Here is a 24,895-nt window from a genome sequence, read left to right as displayed (position 1 = left end):
CGGCAATTTATCCTGGCAGTTTGAGGAGGAATTCCTTTGGGAATAATATGCATAATTTGCATAAATCATTCTGATAGCATGTATATCAGCATGTAGCTCCTGTCTAGGGCTGCATCTCTCACTTTGTAATCAAAACTGACTATTTTTCCACCACTGTGTATGGGTGCTGTTATATGTGGCTTGATTCCTTCTAATCGCCAGTGTGAAAAATAGCCTAAAATCGGGTTTCATTTTCACATAATAATCCATTTGTGCCTGTATTATGTTTTGTGATACCAAATAAGCCTGCTTGTAAGTGTTCACCAAAGCACTCTAACTGCTGCACCCAAAAGGTTGGTTTATTAGAGACAGTAGCTACCCAGTGTAGATGCATCTGAAAAAAATAATAACTACCGTTCTTTCACAAAAAATTAAATCTGGTGCAGCATGCATAGCAAATAAAGTGGCCCTGGATGCTTTCTTGCAGGAGGTTTTTCCTTAAGCATGCATTTGTCTAAAGAAATGAGGCTGCGGTCAGCTCTGTGTGGCCAGCGCCGTGATTCAATGTGACGTACAGTGAGTCTGTGCATATTCTTTTGGACTGCCTTCGTTACTATAATCAGGCAGAGTCAAATCGGCTTGTTGGTGACGAAGCCAGAGAAGAACCCCGGTTCCAGAATATGGCCTCTACTGCGGATAGCCACAAGGCACCTGACACGATAGATTTCAACTGGCAGCGCTCTGGCAACAAAACTTTGCACGGTACAAAGGGAGGGTCCAGCCTCCGCTCCCAGACTGCCCCCAGCCTCCGAAAAAACAAAGCCCCTAACTCCATGCCAGTCCCCAGCTTGGGAACGGCGGCGATGTACATGCAGCACCATTCACCCAAGAAATCAAATCGGGCTGGGGGTGGGGAGAGCAAAAAAGGAAAAATAATTATTAAATGGCTGCTGTGCAGTAGCGGGTGTGCGTTTAGTTGGACGAGCAATGCCGTCACATCCTATCGGGGGCCATCCTCCTGGGGAGCGCGGCGGTCGGTGCCCGCTGCCGGATCGCAGCTGACAATTGGGCAGCGTATCTTATGCAGAAGTTAATCACAATAATGGAGCACAAAGTGTGGCTTAGCGGTCAGATCGTAAATGACAAATCTGCTTTACCTTCCAGTACCAGCTATGTGTGGAAGGCGAGCTTGGCTCTAGCTCTGAGCGATCATGCCGATAATCATTAGATGACAAAAGTAATGAGTCACATTATGATCAACAAAGGAGGATGGAGCTTATACGGGTTTGCAGGCTAACATTAAAAAAATAGACAGTCAGCCTTCCCCAAATGCCCGGGCTATACGTTGGGAGGAATGACAACTGCACAATAACGCCGCAGCCTTTGCTTGCAGTTGTCATAGTTCAGCAGACACCAGCCATTGCTGCTGACAGACCAGCTGGGTAGCTTGGGAGGCCTTCCATTCTGCACCATGAGGTACAGTAAATTATCCAGCACGGTAGAGCAACATCTGTTTCTGTGCTTGTGCCGAACAAACAAGGCAATTTAAAGCATACCAAGGGATAACCAAGCAGCAAATGAACATGACCCTCATTTTTTCCCCCTTCTTACACACACGAGATGCTAAACTTCGCTGTACGAGCGCCACATAAAGAAGCCAGGCTGTTGTTTGATAAGGTGTTGTCAGAGAGATTTTACATATTTTCTAGAGAGAGAGAGAGAGAAATATCTCATAGTATTGTTATTCTTAGAATCCTCCCACTTCTCTCTTCATTTCTCTTATACTAAAGCTAGCACTCAGCCTCCGATTCATTCTAGATTTTTTTAAAAAACTGTTTCAATATACTTATAAATATTCAGTCTTTAAACCCTAATTTGCTATACTTAGTTCACATGCCTTCAAGCATTTGTCTTCCAATTTCCACTGAATAAATGCGTACTAATGAGAAATAGAGCAAGCTGCTGAGGCAAAGCTGGGTGACTTGAGCCTGGCCTGCCACCAGCTTGTGATAGGCAGGCAAATTGAGTTAAAATGAAAAGTCTTGTCAGCTGAAATACAACATGGTAGCCAAACAGCAAGCTGTCAATCATCCAGCCAAAACAAGGGACTGCAGGTAATAAAAGGTCATTGTGAATCATAAGTGCATTTGGCTTTCATAGGCAAGTTAATTTTAATTAAACATGATCTCGATTTGTAAATGTTTTATAAAACTTATTGTGCATAATGGATTGTTAATTTTGCACTAGCAGATAGCAGGTAATCGGGTACCATCATTATTAGAGTGTATTGTAGGAAAATAGCTATCGGTATGCAAATATTTGGAGGGGTCACTTACTCACATGCACCGAGGTGTGCCAACACAAACGACAATTGGAAACAAGTACATTTGCAACTTAGGAAGAACTACATGGTACTTACTGCCCAGCCCATTCCAGGAAAATATATTCGTTTATCTCAATCCAACCAGCAATTTTAACACTTACCGCTTGTGTTACGATTACATACTCTGCATTATCTGTTTTTGGATTCCTACCCTTTCGTATAGACAAAACAAATTTTCAAGCTGTGCTCTTTTCGCAGGAAATATCTTGGATTCAGCAATGACCTGGGGCAAGAATACTTCACCAGATAAATGAATGGACTAATATTAAACAAACGAACTGACTAAACATGCATTACACATGCACCAAGTGTATTTCTGCTCTACCCTTTGCATTTCCAGTATAACCATAAAAGCTGACAGACCGTTCTCATGTATCGTTTACCGTATTAGAGCTCCATTGTGACTCATAATGACTAATAATGTATGTTACTCTGTAAGCGCACACAAGTACGCGTGTTTTGGTTGCTGGAAAAGTCTTAACTAGACGATACGAAGTGTGCTGCCCCAGAAATGCCGTAAGAAAAAATAATCAGGGCCACAGTTTGTGACAAGAGCTGGTTTTGCTGTGGGTTGAAAGCTTTTTTTTTTTTTTTTAATCACATATCTGTATTTTGAATTTAGAAATCAGGACATCATTCCTTAGACCCAAGGAATATGGCCATAACAACAACATTGCCTCTGAGACAGGCTTTTTAGCAATTCCTCCTTGCTCTCCATAGCATGATGAATCCAAAAAAAGGCTCTTGTTACAGTAGGCCAAAAAGAGGACGGGGAATCAGAGCACTTAAAACAGGAGAAGGAGATGACAAGGTGATAAATACACAAGAATCCCACCTGGCTGCCTTACTCGGGAGCAGGGACATGAATTCCTGGCTTTCTGTGCTCTGCGTTGGTATGGGGGAGAGGGAGGAAGGAAGCAAAGCTCCTTCTCAGATGCCATGGTCAGAAAGCTGCAAGTGCAAAGGCAGGGCTGGCCCACAGCATGCTTCCCCGCACAGCTGCCAGTGCAGACAGGGAATTTTTGGTGCGCAAGCCATGAAAATTTGGACCGTTGTCCTTCCTATACATTTACTAAGAAAACATCTCTTTCCATTCTCCACTGAAGCATGAATTTAATTCTCTTATAGTACAGTTTTTTTCTTTCTATATTATTATTTTATGGGACAGTATCCAGCCCTTTATGACTTAAGTGCCAGAAGAATTGAAATCCAGCTTCTGTTCATACCACATTACTTTTAACGCGATTATAAAATTTAACAAAAGTGTTACAAGACTACTACAAAGTAGGATGTGGCACTTTCCTCTCAACATGTAAATCAAATGTTACCAAGGTGCTTGACAATTTCTAGGAGCAGTGGGGGGATGACACAGTTGATGTTGTAAAGTGTTCACTCCATTTTGCACCAGCTGGTTTTAGTGAGGTACATGCTTTATTTCCCTTTTTCTTGCACTTCTGGGGTGCTTGTGTTTTTCCCTTGCCATCCCCATCTCTGTCTCCAAATAGAAGATAAATTCTCTCTTGATCTTCTTGATGCTTGGCAACTTTCCTCTTCTATTATTTGTTGGTGGATGCCAACTCTGATGTGAAGCAATTTTACTTGTGTTCTTTAAAGTATATAAATTGCTTAGAATGTCATGTTATCTTGACATCAAAAGCCTGCTCCATCACTTGGAGATAAATCTGCACCAAAACAGCTGTGACTCCAGATGAAACCGACTTATTAGACTCACGGTATATATGGTTAACGCTAATGCTTTAATACAAAGTAGCTGAATCAAACTCAATTTTATCTTTGTGCTACGAGAGACAACTCAAATTGGACCACAGGTTCTTGATGCATGCCATACTAAATGGTCCTGGAGAATGGCAGCCCCTACTTACATGCACCCCAGGAGCAGTGACTCTGCTGCTCCACCACCCTGTCCTTATACCCCTTCCTTTTAGAGAAGACCATCAGGTCAGGCCACCAGCTACCAAACCCCACAGACATGAGCTCAGCTTTAACAGGGGACTGGTGTCAATATCTAAAGTGAAAGTAATATCGATCCTTTATGCTTTTTTTACAGCTGTTGTCTATCCTGATACCACTATCTACAGAGATTTTCAGATGCTTCAAGGCTAGGTTCCTCCTTGCTCTACATACCTATGAATGTTTCCCTCTCTCCTCCCTTGGGCTAATTTCAGCAATAATCTTGCAAGTGCCTGTGCACTTGCTGTGCTTGTGCACTGGCAAGTGAAATGAAGCCATCAGCTGATGCCCTGAAGGCCCATCCAGCTCCAGAACACACCTTCTAATGGTGGCCTCCCTCTGAGCCACTGGTCTTGAACTGGAATACCTGTATCTCCCTTACAGCTCTCCATTTTGAATCAAGGTACTTCTTTCAATACTGGAAATGCCATTTCTCATCTGTAAAGCTCTTATGTTTAGTTCAGAGCCATAGCAATGCTGAAGCCCGCTTCGGAAGTCTTTTTGTTGTGTTATAGAGAGAAAAAGAAAGAAACTGCTTGCGAAAAAAATTACATTTGCAGTTTAAATACATTATCCTACTTTAATTTCAGAAAAGGGTCTTTCTTGGCAGTACCATACAAAAGTATTTGAAATGCATTAACACTTCGGCAGATGCTCAGAATCAAACAACTTAATAGGCATCAACTTTTTTCAAATAATTGCAAAGCTTCGATTTAGCCTTTTGCATACCTTGCATAGTTAATTACCTAGGCTTTAATGTTTACATGCAATGAGAGTATCTACAGCTATAAACTACATAATTTATAATTGATGTAAATGGGTGTTATTATGTCAATTAGGCAGCTGTGTCCTCCACCTTCTCAGTAAACAGAAATGAGTGATAAACCGAGTTTGCAGGGAGAGACCCTCTTCCCTTTCTAACAGATAAAAATAAATTACCCAGGTAGACCAGGTTGTCCAATTGTTCTCTGGTGAGGTGGATGTTATACGTGGGCCCTCTCTTCTGACCTGTTGACTGCAGCAAATGGTCAATCTCGTCACGCACCGCTGCAAGAGCTTCTGGGTGCCGCAGCAGATAATACATGGCCCAGAATGTAGCTGGAATCGTGTTTCCCACAGAGGCCCACAGGAAGGCAAAATGATGTGCTGGGAGAAAATAAGTGAAAAGGAAGATTAATAGCGTTTATTACACTGATTAGATTTGCAGTGTGCTAATTAAAAGATGTTAGGACACAGACCCAGCCAAGGATCAGTGAATGCTAATGAGGACCAATAGGCTTCTGAAGTCTAATTTTCTGCTTAATGAGAATAGTTTGAAATGTAATGTCGGGGGGGTGGGGGGAATAAGGGGAGTAAATGCAGCTCAGTTATAATCTTTCTCATTATCACCATTAAGTATCTTGTTTTACCACCTCAGCACAAAAAAAAAAAAAATCAATTATCATAGAGGGTTGTTTCAGAGTAAAACATTTTATCATTAGCCAATTAGAAAGAACATAAAAAAATTTCAAGGTCGCCATTTTGCCTTTTTATTTCAAAGGTCTATAGTAAATTATTTTATTTTAGACAAGCAATCATTCATAAGTTTCCTACCTGCTTTGTCATAATCTCCAAGCAGCTCATATTTCTCAAATATATCTTGTCTGGCTTGGACCACTTTTGACCCTCCCAGCCATTTTGTCATGTTCTGAAGTAAAAAATGATGTATAAGCTCCTTTCGAACCTTCTTGGTAGCTCCTAGCAACTCAATTGGTATGTTTGCAGCTAAATAGGGAAAGCTGGCATCAAACTTGATAAATTTGTCTCTGATTTCACTAATAACTTTGTGGCCATCTGCAGCAGGAACTCTTCCATACAGTGTTACAAAACTGGCTTCAAACATTACAGAGCAGCAGAATTTGTACATTTTTTCTGTTTCCCAATCTGTTGCTTGCGAGCATTTCCATTCAAATATATCCTGGAGATTTTTCATCATGTGGTCAGAAATTATGTCCAAAGGCTTGCCTTGTAGATACTGGTAGATTCTGTGCAGGTTTTCCTTGAGATCAGGGAATTTTGCCTTCGACAAGGCTGGGTAGTCAAAAGTTTTGGAAGCCATCTTATTAGCAAATTCATGGAACTCAAGTTGCTTGCTATTTCGGATGACGTAAACATACTGAAACGGGTCCATGATAAAGGTAATATATCTGCCTGAATAGAAGAAAAAAATAGAGACACATGGGGTTTTATAATCTGGTGACGCTTTCAGAGGTAGTAACTGAAAATAAGCACCGCCAATGTCTGGAAGAAGAGCACAAAGAAAATTCCCAAACCAAAAGCCTGTGAAGAGATCTGCAAAGCAAAAAAGGAAGATAAATTGTATTTAGCTTCGGAAAAGAAAGAATACTGATTCTCTTTGTCAGGATGCAGACTTCACCAGTGTATACTCTCACAGCACTTCTAAAATCAGCATGAAGCCTTTTCGATGTAGACTGATGTACTGGTTTTGGCAACAGTAGGGTGTGACCTGTAACTGTGGCACCCTGGAATAAGTAATTTACTACACTGCTATAATTCATGAAATATGTGGAGTCAGAGCAGCATTTAAAAAACGTTTTTTTTTTTTTTTAATAGCAGAAAGGGAGAAACACATTTCACCTGAATGGAGGAAGTGGATGAGGGGGGCCGGAGTAGAAAATGTGTTACCTAGGTAGCTTTTCTTCAAGGAGGTGACACCAAGACTCAAAATCTGCTGGTTACAGCCTTAATTGCACACTGCCAAACCCCAATATTTAAAGCTCCATCTGTTTTTTTTTTTTCCTCCTCTGAAGTTTCGTCTAACTTTTTGTTAAGAATTTGTTTAGTACCAGTAAAATGACCACAAAAGGATTCGATTTTGAAGCCCTAGCTTACAGTGAAGGAGGCTCTCATTCTTAAAATGGTTGCCATTTGGGGGCACACACTGTCCTGGCTTTATAAGACATTGTGTCAGAGTGCACGGACAACTTTCCGTCTTCCTGAGGTATTAAGGAGAGACCACAGCAGGACCTCCAGTTGTACTAAGGTACAGAATTGCAGCTTTTGACATCTTTTTGAAGTTGTCTATGTATGCCAGAAAAAAATCTGAAATTTTCCCCCAAGCATAAAGTCAACTAATAAAGAAGAGTATTTTGGTGAACCGTCATGAATCAAAATGCTAATACTCCCAAAGCCCAATTAAATCTTAACTCTTTATGGATGATTCCCATGTTAAGTCTAAATTTAGAGCTCCCGATTCTTACCTTGTAGGGACAGGTGCATTAGGGAAAAAAGTACCCATTAAAATGTACACATTCTCTGTGAAATATCCTAGACATAAACCCAGAAAATATCAAAGCTTACCACACTTATAGTCTAATTCTGTCTCACTAAAGGGACAAATCTCCTTTGATTTTAATGGGAACACTACATGCTTAACTGAGGACCAAATTTGGCTCTGTGACAGATGTCCTGAGATAAAGTAGTCACTACCACTAAAAATGTCAACAAGTATCCATGGTTACCATATAGTGATATTTGAATTATCATAGTTATTCCGTATCCTGACTTGTATATACACACACTCCTCTGTGGTAAAGATGGGTGTGTTCTGGACTTTCTTCGCATGTAACTTTCATCCTGTTTACATCCACTGCAATCCCAGTGAAAACAGTGAGGAAAGACAAGGGATAAATTGAGAATTTGACCCCCAATTTGGTCAACAGTGTGAAGGTTTCTGAGGCACTTGTAGTTTGCTTCACTGTAACGTAATAAACCATAGGTATAAACCAATTTTTAAAGAACAAGACACCGGCTTGACAAAAAGATCCTCAACTCCCACTCCTCTTTCCTGACCATTTCTTCCTTCCCAAACCGCACAGGAATTTTTAGCCCCAACCTCTGCGGGACCTCCCCATGTCTTTGTTCAGCCTTAGAGCTGCTCTCTTTGCACTCGTCTTGCTCCAGCTTTCACGCACTTGCATGCTCTTATTGAGGCCACCATCTTTGTGATCAAAGCTTGGAAAGAATGCCCATTGGAGTGATTTTTAATAAATAAACTTGGAGTGTTATTAACCCTAAAGACGAAAGCTGGCTTCCTAACTTTGCATTTACAGGGTAAACAATTTAAGTTAAGATTTTTAATTAATATTAATTTAAACCATCTGTCCACCATCTGCTTATTTCTGATGCAAAATATGAGTTTCTTTGTGATCTTTAATCAGACACTTAGCAAACGCACATCAATTCTTATCATTTTTAAGTAAGAAAAGATTTTCAGCAAATGGGTTTTCAGACAAACAAACAATTTTAGCAATAATTTTAAATCAAAACTCTCTCCATACTAGCACACTTTGGAAGAGAAAATCTCTAACAAACAGAACATCACGGATCCTGATTTTTATTATTCTCATCAGGTTCCTCGTAGCAAAAAGTAAGTATATACCAAAATACTGATTTTGTAGAATTCAGTTCAGGCTCCAGACCATTCCCCTGAAAGTCAACAATATGTATAAACACATGAAAAAAAATACTCTAAATGTCTCTAGCCAGAAAAGTGGAACCCCTGAATAACAAAGGCAGCTTGTTTATGTACCTCACAGAGGATCTAATTTTAGATCTCTTCATTAGAAAAAGACTAAAATCTAAAGACTAAAATCTGCAGTTAGAAAGTTATTGCTGTAAGAGTGGGTATGGGAGCCTTTAGCAATTACAATCATTCTTGCACACAGATGTAGCCGCACAGGTTTACCATGGTGCCTTCCACCCAGCAACAGACTCAAAGTTAGTCATGCCCCAACATCTCCCCTACCCTAAGCAACCTTCAAGAACTTAAAAGCAAACATCCAAACCCTAACAAATGTTCTGACCTCAAGGTATTTCTTTAAAGTTTTGAGTGTCAATATCGCAATTAATTTCACTTTTCAAATCATTTCATTGTCGCTGTTGAAGTCTCTTCCCACTTATTGTTCCTGGTGGCGTTTGATACCAACAAATGGAAACCTTTCCTCGAGTTTCCACTTACTACACCGAATTTTAAAATGCAGTCCCTCCCTCCCCTCCCATGCCTTTCCATTGCAGCTAATGCCAAGAATTACTTCTTGTAGTAGTCTTTTCTAAAACAGTACCAAAATATTGATTCTTGTGAGTTTCCATGAGAGTATTGGCAAAGGTAAATGTCAGATCAACCAGAAGTGGAGGAATGCCACATGCTTTCCAAATCAGGAAGCTTTAACTATTTGATGTATTTATACAGAAACCACTGAAAGCACAATGCCTTTCCTTGTTAGAATGCGAAAAAATACCTTTAACGCACACACGCACACACAAAAACAAAACAAAACAAAAAACCCAAGACATACAGAAATGTCACACTCCAAATTCCAATAGTTTAAGTCACTTGGCTTTTTTATTTAGTACAATAGAAACAAGTCAAAATAATAAATGTATACTTGTTTCTCTAAAAAGCCCACTGAGTTTTTTTAATATGGATACAGAGAATTCATATTCCTTGTCCAATCCTTCAGTTTGCATTACAACCGTGCTGCAAATAGCATGGTTATCTCCTTGTAGTTTACACAGTCTCCTAGAAGAGTAAGATTGATGTGGAAAATATGAAAATTGTCAACTTTGGTAAATCTGAGCACAGAAGCCAGTATTTGTATGATAGTTAAGAAATTACTCTAATAATGCATTCTGGAGCTTTTTAATGCTAATGATGAAAGACAAGCATTTCGTATGACATATAATGATGGATGTTATTTCAGTAATGCTTGCAGCAGCATTCAGCTTTGTTAGGGGTTCATGGAAACTACCTTTTGCCTAAGACAGAAAAATGTGGTATTTTACTGTAGGTGTGTCATGATTTAAAAGAAAAGAATGACTTATTAGCAGAATTATAAAAGGCCAAATGTGCTTAGCAAAAACACCGGAAGACAGATTACTTTACCAGAATTTGAATTAGTCTCATAGACAGTGTTGCAATGCTCAGTATCATTTCTAATAATGTATCATCAAAAGGAGACAAAGTTTAATCCCAAGAAACTGTGAAAAAACTGCTTCAAGTTCTTTATGTTCTTACCTAGCTGTCTGCCTACCCGGCTGACCCTTAGCAAGCAGAAAGCTTGGGCTGGGACGTACTGTCATCTAAAAACAACAGACTCAGTATCTCTTTCTTTCTGTCTTCCCTTCCTTCTTTTCTTTTCTCTCTCTCTCTCTCTTTCTTTTTTGAAGACTATTGCATTTACGTAATCGTCCTCTTATTAGGAAGATTCTGCTGAACTGCTGACAATGATGTACAGTACTGCTTCGCCAGTATGACGTTTGGGGAAAACGATTCTGCTGCACCACCACACAAAACCAATTAGAGAACTATTTTCTGCGACAGGTCAGGAATTTACATGTTTCTCATAGAAAGATGTGCTTTTTAATTTCTTTATTAAGATGACATCCATGTCCCTTGCGACTTTTAGGGATGACAATCATTTGCTCATCACATGGGAAAGTACAATCAGCGAAATCGCATTACCGGTACGGGGCAATGCCAGAAACTCCAAGCATCGTTCCACATTTTCCAAACGAACTAGTTTGAGAACCAATAATTAGAACAATACATATTGATAGGATTTGTTGACAGAACCTGTAGTCACTCACCAGGGGGCTAAGGTAATGATAGTACATATACAGCCGGCTACATTATGTTTGCTGAACATACAAACATCATCTTTGTCAAATCACTAAGACACACAGAAAGCCTGCATGTCTTGGAATCAGGACAGGATATGAGCTACCAACTAGCTTCATCTTCTTTTTTTGAGTTGTGGCTGACAAGCTGTTTCTCAGTGAAGACTTGATGGTCAGTATGTTTACACTGAAAAAAGAAAACTTGAGGTAGTATCTCCAACACAACAAATTCACAAAACCAAAGATTTCCTTGTATAAGGCTGAAACAATATCCGTAGCTCACTCTGTTTACCTTAACCTGTATACATGAAAGCTTTCGAAAAATACCTAAACACAGGGAGATGAGTTGAAATGGAATTCTGTTTATTATGCAAACAGAAATTCATTAAACTAAATTACACTCACAGATTGCTTAAAGACACAAATCTCTAAATACAGTCTTATATAAAACAATAAAAAGGGGAAAGAGAAATAACTATTTGGTTAAACAAATTAAGGATTCTGAAGTATGATTGTATCTGCTTTCATGAATGCACTATGGTAAGTCTTTGAATTATTATTATTAATTTTACTTGAAAGAAGCCATTATTGTACTCACTCATTATCATGTGAGTATACATTAACAATAAAAAAGAGTATTTCAATTAAAGTTAGAGTTGCAGATGTGTTAAACTCACTTCAAGATGAAACACACCAATTTCCAAAGGAATAATAATAAAAAAAGAATGAATGATAATAAAAAATACATTTAATAGCAGTAAAATGCCCTTCCAAAGGACAAAATAATATATTTTCAGGTAACAGGAAGAAAAAAAAAATTCTTAATTAAACATACTGCTTGTAATTTAATTAATAGACTTTTGAAGAAAAAAATTATTTGTATTGCAAAACATTATTTATATGGAAAAATAAAGCTAAAATCACTGCCACAAAATTAACAAGCAAACTTTACATTTTACATTTTTATTTGAAACTCTCTAAAAATACAGGAATAGCTAAAAATGAGGTAGACTTAACTGTAAAGTAATTATTGATGCAACTATAAAATTCATCATTTGAACAAGGATATCAGCATGTAGAGGGGCAAAAGATCCATAACATCTACCTACTAATAGGAGTTTGTCTTTTTCTGAACAAAGGAAAATACTTGATCTTAAAATGATTTTAGTAAAAAAATATATATAGAGATATGTAAATTTATATATTTAGGTTTCATTCAAGATTCCAGTTTCATTCTGTGTTTTTCTGGTACATTTGAGTGTATATGTGAAATCACCCAAATGTTTGTATTTGAGCTAGCGTAGTAAAACAGCTATAAATACAGAAAGCAGCAAGGTTATATCATACTTTATTATATTGTTATTTTCAGCAAGCATGATCAGAGTAAGAGACTGGCAACAGGAAGTTTCTGTGTTCCAGTCCTGATTGTATCACTGAGTCAATGTGTCATTCATTCCCTTGTGTTCCTGTCAACCAGTTGTAAAATGTGTGAGAACATATTCTGCACTTTTTTTCTTAAGTGTTTTCTAAATTTAATCTGATATTTTTCTGTGCAGTGTCAAGATGATGTTAGTTCTCCCTTCCTTAGGAAAAAAAACAAAAAACAATACACGTTTATATGTGTTGGGAAAATCTATGTTCATACATTTCTCGTCTAAAAATTCTGCCGATATGCATATATACCTATAGCTGTATATAAATACACATAACCATAACTAAATCTTGTGGATACTTATTATGTATATAAAACATTTGAATCTAATGTATTGTGTCCTATGGTATGCAGACATGTTTTTGGTTAAGTAAGATTCTAAATTAAACATCTGAATTAATATTTAACTTCACTGATGGAAAAAATCAAGAGAAGTACTAAAATACTGCTCACCAGCAATATGTACAGTGAAAATATCTCCAAGTTTCTTCTGCTGATCCAGTAAGAATTTGTAAGCATCTTTTCTAAAAATCAAAGCCTTCCCAAGGTAAGGAATCCAGCCATTTATTAGTGGGGGCTCTCCAGTCTTCCTGTTAAAAACATTAAAAAAATATCAGGAATTAGCTTTGGCATGAGAGCAACTCATCTTTATATCTATTTATATATTACACTTAGACCTACCATCTATGCATATAATTCTTACAATGTATAATATGTTGTACAGAAAGTTCTTCAGATATGACGGCAGGTTAAATCTAATCACACCTCTGAGCACAGAAGGCTCTGTGTGGTGATTATGAAAAATAAGAGGGAGAAATTGAGCTGCATTTAACTACAGGTCGTCCAGTTATTACCATAAAGTTATGAACACAGAAAAATTACATTCTGTAGAAAATCTCACAGCGAAGAGTCCTCTCGTTTTCAATATTTTGCATGTCAAAGGAAGATGTATCAGAAGGCAATTATGACAGATTTAGGTAAATAGGACGCTGACAAACCACACAAAACGATTAGCTTTACAGATAAGGTTTTAAGAATTTCTATTTACCAGCACACAAAACAGCTACCGTTCTAACTAAATACCTTTAACATAAAGATAATAGAGGCCGAACATTTACTGTAATAAATCTTAGTCTTTGTATGTTTATAGTCTGCTAAGCCAGAAATATGTATGAACAGTTTAAGATGAAATTCTAGATAATCATGTTTTTAACCCGGTCTGAAAAAGCAGCCACGGTGTGTTAGCTATGTTTGTGGAATAGTATAAAATACCTTTCAAGATTCTAGCAAGTTATATTTTTCTTTACAAAGGAAAAAAAGGTCCTATTCCTGTCCTTTTCACACTGTCCTATTCCTAACTGCAAGTAAACGTCTTTCCTTCGTGCTGGTCTTTAGTTGCTTGAATCTGATTTACAACAAAGAAACATAAAGCATGCTTGCTCTGGAAAGGATTAAAACAAATATTCACGAACAACTCTGATGCTACATCCCATCTGTGAAGGTGACTTATACTACATGCAGAACAACTCATTCTGATTAAACACAAGATATTTACTAGCTCGGATCTAATCAAAGATCAAGGGATCACAAGCTTTACTACTATCATACACAGCATGGATTTTTATGTAGCTGGATTAACCCTATCATAGGCACATTCCTCCTTGAACTGCTCAAATAGAAATTAAAAGAAATAATAAAAAGGTAAACGCGATATGCTGAATTTAATTTTTTAATTTTTTCTAATTAAAACTTTCTGTGGAGGAAATTATAAGCCAGTGATTTGCTCTCTTACCGCAAAAAAAGTTGGAACAAATTTAGTTTAAAGATGAACAGATGTGGCCAAACCAAGTTGCACATCTTGAGCTCTTTCTGTTTAACTGGCCACTAACTACAAATGCTGGTTTTCAAGAAAATCATTTTGTTAACTGGAAAGTAAACATTGCAAACATTCTAGTACAAATTAGAAAATTTCACAGCCTATGTGTTTGCACTGGCTTTTTTGGTTCTTTGGGTTTTGAGGGTTTGGGGTTTTTGTTTGTTTGTTTTGTGATGATTTCTTGATTGTGGGGAAGGTGCACGTCGCATAAGCCAACATGTTATATGTCCTCCCACGGGCAAGTAACACCATTATTTACTTGTGTGGTTAAGCAAACTTTGTACTGGTTAATTCTGCGTTAGGTGAAGACAAGACAAGAACTAATCTGAGATTACACAAGAGGGATCACCAGCCCTGAAAGTCTAACAGCCCACTCAATACCCTTAATTATCCCCTCAAAGCCTGTAATGAATCTGGATGATTTACCAATTTTTCCCCCCAGACTACACAGTCCCACCAGCGGCCTCCTTTCACTTCCTGGGCTGGACGCGACACCCCGTACGCAGCCCTGTGACAAATATTTAGATAGGCTTTTTGTCATATTCTAATTTAATGCATCTAATTTCACTCTCCGTGTTCTGTCAGTCGGTCAAAAGCTGTATTCTTCACCAGCCTTCCGCCGGGTAAAGAGGACGCAGCTCAGAGATCCAGGGGAAAATTAACTTAATGCTCCGAGTCCGTGGGATCACATCAGGGAGACGTTTTGCTATCGCGAAGACGTGAGGGTCACCGTTCGCTGCAGACGTGTTCAGCTCAGCAGCAATAAGCTGAGCACCGGCGAACACCGTGGCACGGCTCCGTGCCTTCCAGGGGGAAACGCAGCACCCGTTCGACTCGCGACCCACAGCGGGCTGATAACAGAGACCTGTCTTCATCTCCATCTTTGCGTCTCTTTGGAAGATGGAGATCTTAACGACTCATAGACGTCTGCCAACACACAGCGAAGAAAAGAGCGCAGCCAAGGCTTTCTTGCCCCCCGAAATACCACGCTCCACCGCGCAAAGCTTTAGGCAGTAATGCTCACCTCAGCTGGGCTTTCCGAAAACCTCTCACCTGCGGTCTGCCAGCGCCCAAAACTTTGTGCTGGACTGCACTGCCTGCACTATGCTGCTTTTACAGCTGTCGGTATGACCCACCAATGAAGCCCACACAAACTTTTCCCCTTCAGTTAATTTCTTACAAGCTTTACCTCAGGGCTCACACTTCACAGCCTTTACAAAATCCGGTAATTAGACTAGATACGGCAAATGTTAAACTTACTGTTTTCTCATGGTATTGATTTTTGTATCAAATGTAACACGTGCATCAAATGTAAATATCTAAGAAATATTTAAAAAAAAAAGCAGTATGAAGTGTTCTGATGGCGATTTAAGTTTTCAACCTTTTAAATTCAAGCACTGAGAACTTCCCACCTGACTGTCCCATATATAATGGTACTCAGATCTAGTTTAACTGCTTAAAACCTAATTCACGTAACACACTCAGTATCTCATAATATTTGCTGCATGTTCCTTAATTTTGTTGTTGTCATTCTTTTCATGTTGGGTTGTTTTTACATATATACAGGAATATCTACACTTAACTGAGAAATCTCTTTAAAATCACTAAGACTTAATATGAGCAAATTTTACAAATAAAGCATCAGCAACATATCCAATGCAATCTATAAGTAGGCAGATCAATTAACAAGTGGAGGGAAACCAATGCAGTTGTATCATCCACTATGGGTAAACGGATAATTTCAAATAACTTTATGCAAAAAGTCTTCTGGCTACAAATACAGCCTGTTAATACAATGAATGAATACATTATTGATACCTGTAATTTTTCTTTCCTTTCACGCTGAAAAGATACATCCTTGCTAGCAAGTAATGAAAAAGAAGTAAAGTTTTGGAGTTTGTTTACAGTTTCTTTAACAGGAATTTCTGAGCTCACCTAAAACATTTAAGTCACTGATTCAGGTGTGACTGTTTAGTTACTAAGGTAAGGCAGTATTAAAAAATGTGATTGTTGTATCTACGTCTCATTTATGCTAAGCAGCAGCGATGCAGTAAACCAAATGAAAAATGTGCTGCAACATAAATTATGTGAAAAAATAGATAAAAAATATAAATATTTTTACTTTATTTATTTATTTTATTTCAAAGTTTTCTAAATTCTGTTTTTCATTAGTAAAAAGGAATTATTTGGGAAACCCAAATCAGGTCAACATTTGTGAAGCTCTGTAAATGTCAATGTAGATTATTTTTTATTATTATTGTAAAGTAAAAACCCTAAAGATCCACAAGCAAACAGACTTTGCCAACATTTATCTGTAATGGAAAAATTATTGCTTTATAAAAGCACACAATCCTATCCTTTTGCTGGTTACACCACTCCTCTGCAGTGCAGGGCATTGGATCAGTGTAAGCGAGAGGAGAATCTTTCCCATTTCACTCGTTATTTGTATTCCAAAGGAGCAGATGCCTTCCAAATTATGCAAAAATCCACAGCACATCTAGTACTATAGCAGATGAACAGGTTAATTTTTCTCTTTGCACATAATAAATCATAAGTGCTTTAACACCCATAGTCGCATTTCATGAACATAAACCTTCTGTTTAATAATGTCTGTTTACAACTAGAATCAGACATACAGTAATCTCTTGCCTGGGATAAACATTAATCCAGATCTGTCTAGAAAAATTATACAATTCATTACCATAAGTAATCTCTATTGTGCCCTGTGCTTAACCTTCATCTTTTTTCCTGTCCTATAATCTTGCAAATCCACTGGTGGTGTATGATTGGCATCTGGTGTGAGCACAGCCTCCGCTGCACAAAGAACGACCGAAAAAGCCACACAAGAAAATGTCACTCCGCAGGGCACCGCTGGCCGCTTCTGAGCAACTCACACCAACGGGTGAAAGAAACCCCAAGCTGGGGAGAAAAAGAGCCCAGCAAAGTCTATCTGTATCACTTGCCGCAGAGGGGCCATTCGTACTTTCTAAACCATCATTACCAAACACAAAAATTAAAGGCATTGGTCTCATTTCTCCATATCACTTTTGGTCAAACTACCACATCGCACATCGATGCTGGAGCAGACCACGCTGAGGGACTTCAGGGAATGGAAATGTGTGGGTACAGGAGTAGAACAAAAGCTATTATGAACATGTCAGAGCAGTCTGAGATTATTCACAGGCTCGATCACAATATTTAAGCAATAAGACATGACAGACAGTGTCTTTCCAGGGGCTTATGAGCACTCTAACTGTGAGGAAAAGAATGAGGCCAAAGGCTTCAACCCAACAAAGGTAATCCCCAGAAATGTGGTGTCTGGAGTGTCTTGTTGTATTACGAAAGAGAGACACAGGAAACTTAGGACAGGAGAAAGCCAGCAAGTCCTTCTTTCTTTCTTTTCTTTGTCTCTTTTTTTCCCTTTTTTTTTTTTTTTTTTAAAATTTAGCAGTTAGTTTCTCCCAAACCTTTTCACAGCATTTGGTGTTTGAATCCACAAGGACAAAACAAAACAAGAAACCAGAACATTTTCTTTCAGACATTTGTCCACAACAAAATTTTTTTATACTTATAAAATTAAGTATGCTTTAAATACCCCATCGAAATTATTTGCCTCAGTGATCCCCTGGCACTCTTAGTTTTCCAGGTTGAATACGTGCAATATTAAAAAGTATTCCCTGCAGAATTAGACAGATGAGAGCTTTAGTAATATACAGTCTTCTACCTTTGAATTCCCAGCTTGAACACTTCCTGCAGAGGTGAGGACCAGCTGTTGCTCCTATCTGACCACTATTTGGAGGCTTACACAGAGCAAATGGATTCATCAGGCCATGTCTTGGCAGAGAGATGCACACGAGGACTGACTCAGTGAAGAAGATGTCTCTTCACACATGGAAATGAAAAGCTCACCACCGCTGCCTACCCCTTCATCAAGGTAAAATGACTTTGCAGTGCTGACAACCTCTTCTTTTCCATCCACTGATGACGCAAATGGTGTGTTCAATATTTCAGGCAAAAAAAAGTTAAAAAGCAGTGTCTAGACCCAGGAAATACACCTTTGAGCACACCAAAGAGAGAAAAGTTTATTTGCTCTTTCAAAAAATGCATATGGCAAGGACAGACTATAATGGTGATGTGAGACAACCTAGGCGAAATGCTGATGAGAACAAACCAACCAACCAGTGAATACTTCTTAAGGCTCCCCCACAAAAAAATGCGATACTTATATTGAAAGTACTTTTGTCAAAAACTTATGGGATTTTCAACAAAAATGCATTTCTTCTGTAAAAGTATACAAGCTTTTTGTTGTTAAGAACTCTAACTTCTGTAGTAAACCCTTCATCACAAGAACCTATTCACCTACCATTTTTTCCCCTCTTCTATTAATTCCATTTGGGTAATCCCTGAATATCCAAAAAATACCTGTACTCAACAACTCATTCAGTAGCTCTGAAATATTGCTGTCTATGAACTTTTTTTTTTTAATTTATTTTTCAGTTTTTTTTTTTTTTTAGCTACATTATCTTAGCACCTGTAGGTTCACATTGCACGTATCGCCTCTTCAAACTTTTGTGTTGAAGGGCACATCCAAAAACTCAACCATTACTTGTAGTGACTGGCTGGGGCATTGCCAAAAAACCCAAAAGGTAGGAAAATATCATTTTGAGAAAGCACTCTGAAAAGTTTAAAAACGGAAACAGACCACAAAAAAAAAAGCTTTTGGCTTAGGTATGTCAGAGATTTAAAATTCCCAGAAGGTTTCTACACAAAAGGTAATGTGAAATTTCGTAACAGCCAGAACCTACTCATGGAAGAGACTCAGTCAATGCAACAATAGTTCAGTGATACTGGAAGTTAATACAAATTCAGTGCTTATGGCCCCTTCTCTGAAATGCTATGTTGTCTTTGCTCTGGGTGAAGTCAATAAGAGCAGCTCATGGTTATTTTATCATGTCTTACATTTGGGATCGTTTGCCCAGTCTGGGTATCTTCCTTTCTTAGTTTAACTGTAATCAAATAAAAATAGTCTAGGAAAGGATACTGAGAGGTTACTTACTCTGTGCCTGATATTCCAGGTAGGCTACTTCATGCCAGCACCTTCTCTCTTATTCCCTTATGCTGCTCTTGAAGATAGTAATGGAGTCTCCAGTCTCCCCAAGCAATCTGTCCCTATCAGAAAATTTCTCCTCATGCCTAACCTTTATCCTCATGCTGCACTTCACGCCCTCTACTTCTCATTCTGTCTACAAAGGATAAGAGAATAAATGATCCCCTTTACTTCTGCAGGGGAACTTTATATATTCAAAGGTACTTATCACGTTCTCCTTTAGTCTTCTTTGGGTTAAGCAACCCCAGGTTCTTCCAGTACTTCCTCACAACCGTTTTCTAGACCTCTGTGTACTCACACCACTCCCCTCTTCCTGAAGTTAGCCCATATCCCTCTGGAAGCGCAGCGCCATGCATTGAGCACCGCACAGCGATTACCTTGTACATCTCGTGGGTGATGCGCCCGACTCTGCATCCCGGCACAACCTCAGCTTTCTGTGCAATATCACAACGGTGATGAGAAAAAAACAGCTTCAGAACCATTACAGACCTCAGCCTTTTCCCAGAGAAAATATCCTGGTCCTGTCCAGATGCTGCTCGTTAGTCCTCTGTTTTTTTCCAGTTTGCCATTTAAAACACTAATCCCTCCTTTGCAGGCCCCTTTTCTTTTAATATTATCCAGTAACATAAAATGCTTTTTTCCCCCTGTATTCATGTGAGAAGGACTGGACCAGAATACGAACACCAGTATTTCCCTTTACCACTGTCAGGAACATATTTACACTGCACACTGATTGACTTCACCCAAGACAACCCAACAACTCTCGTCTGATATCCATCTCTTCCATAATCCATTTCTGCACTTTAATACATTGCCTTACTGCAACACATGTTAAAACTGTACACAGTAAGTAGCTCATAGTAGGAAATCATATTAACCGTCTGGCCTAGAAATGACAAGTGAAGTGTGGATAAGAATGTCAGCACTCCACACAGAAATATATTCAAACATGCAGAAATCATTCCTTACGTAATAAAGAGCAAACAAATAAATTCAGGCAATCTCAGAAACAGTGGTGGGACATCATCACGTTTAAAAAGCCATGTTAACAAGGAAAGTGAGGAGAATATTATACAACGATGTTGCATCTTCTGTGTGCATCAACTGTATTTTCTTTGAGTAGAGAATATAGAATTTCAGAAGTAAAAAAAAAATATGTAAAAATCAACTATTATTTTCCCTGAAACTGTAGGAATGCTAAATAATGAAGGATGTTCATTAGAACAAAGCAGGTAATGAAAATATAGGCCTTATTTCATGTAAGTGAGCTGTCCAAAAGTCTGGTTTCTTGGTTAAGCCGCACATCTTGAAGTTCTCTATAATCAACAGAGAGAAAAGGTGTGAAAAGGCTTTTTTCAAAATATTGCTCTTTACTAACTACAGATAGATTAGAGATGCTCACTTTGGTGGTAGAGTGACTATATCTGCCCTTTTGAACAGAGTATATTATATACCACTCCAGGTCACCAAAGGAACACTGCAGAACATTGGTCTCTCACTTGCTCTGTCTGCCACATACATGACTTGCAAATACCAGCAGCCAACTCCTGATTTATCTAGGTAATTACGTAGAGAAACAGGTCCACTTACTCTGTCTTAAAATCTGCATGTGCATAGCTTTATATCAATTAAAAAAAAAAAATGTTTAAAAAAGATGCAACACAGCTATGAAGTCTTTAATTGACCATTTCATGACTTCCACAATTACGGCCATGCATTCCCCAACTGGAAGTACAAGAGCAATCTAAAAGCAATTTCCCACCTCTCCTCCCAGAGTTTCAGATGTCAGACATTTCATGAACCTTATTAAAAAATTAACGGTCAGGTCACATTTTGCTCAAAAATTAACGGTCAGACACATTTTGCTCAAAAAATGTACTGAAAAATTCCAAAGCCTGAAGAGTTGAATAAATACAAAAATGTCCCAGATACCTTGCTTAGTCCACTTGTAAATACAACTCTAAGTTGGGATGAAGCACTGAGAGAAGGTGACTACTCCTGTCACTAATGCATACATCAGATGAAAACAGCAACTGAATACAGTACTCAGGTGAATGTTTCAAAAACCTTACTGTTTTTAAGATGAACACAGTATCAGAAGCTTATGTCTTCTTCCTTGTTATAGGATTATATATACTCGCTTTCCAGATTCCTGTTTTTGATCTTTTCCTTCTTCTTTTAAAAATCTATTGCATGTTAGGAGAAACAGTCTTGAAACCTAACTCTCCATTACAAATTCATTCTCTCCCGCTTCGTCTCCTTCTGCCACCAGCCTAGATTAACATCTCCATTTCTCCATCTGAACTGATGCTATGCTTGAAATCCCAGCTTTATTTTTTTTCTTTTGCCTCTCTCCCTGCCCTCCACAACTTTAGCTTCTACTTCTCTCAGCACAGAATATAGGCAATTTATTTCAGCAGAAAGCATGTTGTAATCTGCACTCTTCTTTTGCTCCTCACTAGTTGTAATGTCTCCTTCCCTGTTCATAGACATGCTTCTATGCTCTTTCCTCGAATCCCTCTTCTGAATATTCCCTACTCCGTTTTCCATTTCCCTTGAATCTTTTCTTTCCATCTTCTCTTTCCCTAAACTATGCTATGGCTCTGCCCCTGCCTACATTAGTCTTTGGCAAGCCACACTTTCTCATAGTTCATAGCCTGATAAATCCCGATCCCGCCTTAACAAGCTGCCACAATTAGGGGGCAACAAACCTGATTATTTTCAAATTTATTTTCCTTGGGCTGGGCAGTGACACCTTTCACACCGCTGTGCATATGAGAAGCACCCTTCTATTATTCATGCTGCAGCCTCATTCAGCATCTAGTCTGATCCGAGTGGATATGAAGTGCAGTCTTTTCACTAAACATTCCCGGGTAGGACTAGCCTGAAACTAGACCTCTCATCGTGGGGGAGATTCTAAAATATCTAAAAACATTTTTATTTTTAAACATTAAAAAAAAAAAAAGACCTTAAAAAAAATTCCCACCAAACAGCTGCTCCTCGATTTTACTTAGCAAGCACCAGAATGAAGGCAGCTGCAGCCTGCTCAGTGTGCCCACAGACTTTCCCTGCTCCTGGAAAGACTGACGAGAGGGATGCTTGTGCCCTTTCCTCCGCCCGGGGATTTTTGGGGCAGCCTGCGGGCAGCTGCAGCCCGTGCAGACACCCTGCAAGCTGGGCGATGGATTGTGCTGCTCACAGACAGCCTCCCCCCGACCTCCCCCTGGGGTGTCCTCATCTGCTTTTCCCTCTCCTGAGCCTCAAACTCTGCTGAGCCCGTAACAGATTTAATGTGTATTAATTTAGGAGCTTCGGTGTATTGCCTGAAAACATTGCCTGTTTGATGCCTGGGAAATATATTCCTTTAATTGGTCTGCGTCTGCCCTTCTTAAATATTTATGTAAACTCTATTGTGTTCAAGGGCATAAGGGTTAAATCTAAATGAAGTTAATGGCTTTGTGTTTGTTAGCGTTCTCTGGAATGTACGACATCCTCGTCAGTTTTAGGTAACCGAGCTAATTCCAATTTTAGGTAAATCAGGAATGCATTTTCGTTCTGCAGTCATGGAAAGCTAAAATATTATTAATTGGAGATTGTAAGATGCAATGATAACTGGGACATCATAGGTCTGAACATGTTTTAAATCCCTCTGCTGTGAAACAGGGAAGAGAAAATACAAACACAATTCTCAATTTTTTAAATTAAATTGAGCAAATGTCAACTTGGGTTGGGGACTAATCAGAGGCATTACAATTGCAAATTAATACCTGTTTCATTATTTTCCTAAGTTCTTTCCTCCAGAAAATAACATTCATTTTATAAAAGCATCATCTTTTTGAGGAGTCCAAGATTTTACTGTCCTTGATTTACTGAAAAATGACTTTTTTTTTTTTTGAAAAACAAATACTATCCAATTGCATCATTTCCTACTCTGGTTCAAGAGTATAGGATAGATCTTGATTTCGTTCAGATTTAGATTTGAAATACAAAGGGCCTAATTTTGCAGTCATCTGTACTTGAAGAGATGGAACCAAAACACCACATCTAAACACACTTCTGCACTTCCTAGTCCACTTAGCATGAAAATGATTTTAAAAAAGCACCATCAAACAACTTTCAACATTGTAAAATTTCCAACTGAAATCTATTTTTTAATTCAAACACTGTGACTTCAGTCAATTTCTAATTAAGTTCACCCCCCCGCCTCTAAACTCAGTGGCACACCTGGCAGGTAACAGTAATTTCCGTTTTCCATTGAGTAAAAGCCTGAATTTGAAAATTACAAATTTCATTTAAGAAACATTCAATGTTTTGTAAACAGCTCTTCCAACTAAACACCGTCACACCTGTTTTTAAGCCCCACATTATCCAACTGCTGAATGCCAAACAGTAGGTGAGGCAGTCTACACGCAGAACACAAAATTCTTTACAGTCTCAAAGCTTCACGAGTCTTAGAAATTTAAAACATTTCCACTGGGGAGACAATAAGAGTTAGAGGTTCTAATGAAAAGAAAATGAATGCAGTCAGAGAAAAAGATTCAGGATATTTTGTCCACGTTTACGTTACTGTGCAGAAACAGACACAAAGCTGGGACTCTGGCCAGGTTGCTCACCCATTTGTCTTTCTCCTTGCTGAACCACCGCCAGGACTGGGCACTCAGCTGGTGCAGAAGGCCACGGCTGTGGGCAATGGCTTAGAGTACACCCAAGAGTCCTCTCCTGCATGGCTTGCTACTTGACCTGGCAGGTAGCCCATGTGCACCCTTGAATTTTGCCGTATGACTGTTGCTGGATGGACTAAACGGCCCCGATTTCTCCCTAGAAGACAGCTGGGAGCTGTAGGCAGTCTGAAACTCCACCAACTCAGGTTGCCAGTAAGGCTTATATGAGGTACTGGGTCTTGTGAAAGCCCTGCACATCAGACTCTGCTGGGATCAGCCACCTCAGGTGCAGCACAGATGCTGCTTGCAATCTTATTTCCATCTGAACGCCTGTGTCCAGAAGCATGCCCTTCCCATTGTCCCAGGACTTACATATTTGAAATCTGGTCAGGTTCTACAATTTTGATTTGCTCCAATTGAAAGCTGCTATGTCATACATGTCCAATAGACTTCCATTGTATCATAGGGTGGATATCAACAGCATTGTCAACGGATGGAGAAATGTGCAAAATGTGAACTCACTGAAGTCAATACTAGCTTGGCTATTCAGACTAACAGGGAAGATTTCATGTCATGTGCTGCACTGTGAAGTCTGGTATGGGGTCGGTCCCAAATTTCGTATTAAAATGTACACCCTGTCCTGTTGCTCATAAAAAATGGTGGCATTACAGGGATGCTGAGGAGTGCATTCAAAGGCATGGCCAAATCCTGAGTAACAGGTTTCCCTACCTACAGGAAAAAAAAAAAAAACACTTTTAAATACTTTGGTTATAAACTTGAGTCTTTATAGAAGGAACTGGTGTTATTC

At 38.8% G+C, this 24,895-nt stretch overlaps 1 protein-coding gene across 2 annotated transcripts in view; it reads right to left on the bottom strand.

The window, feature by feature from the left end:
* Positions 1 to 24,895, bottom strand: part of CYP7B1 (cytochrome P450 family 7 subfamily B member 1) — a 123,951-nt gene that overhangs the window by 9,994 nt on the left and 89,062 nt on the right. Inside the window, exons 2-4 of one of the 2 annotated variants that reach the window (XM_083827472.1) lie at positions 12,897 to 13,033; positions 5,927 to 6,523; positions 5,273 to 5,479 (exon numbers count right to left, since the gene is read on the bottom strand). In XM_083827472.1, coding sequence (XP_083683598.1) covers positions 5,273 to 5,479; positions 5,927 to 6,523; positions 12,897 to 13,033 — 941 coding nt within the window. Of the gene's footprint in view, positions 1 to 5,272; positions 5,480 to 5,926; positions 6,524 to 10,981; positions 11,199 to 12,896; positions 13,034 to 24,895 lie in introns of those variants that run through there. The other variant, XM_083827473.1, reaches the window with a different exon arrangement.

This window comes from Anser anser (genome assembly GCF_964211835.1).
Source record: "Anser anser genome assembly, chromosome: 2".
In the NCBI taxonomy this organism is placed as follows: domain Eukaryota; kingdom Metazoa; phylum Chordata; class Aves; order Anseriformes; family Anatidae; genus Anser; species Anser anser.
The sequence above is the reverse complement of the archived record's forward strand: the minus strand, read 5'-3'. Positions and strand labels throughout refer to the sequence as shown.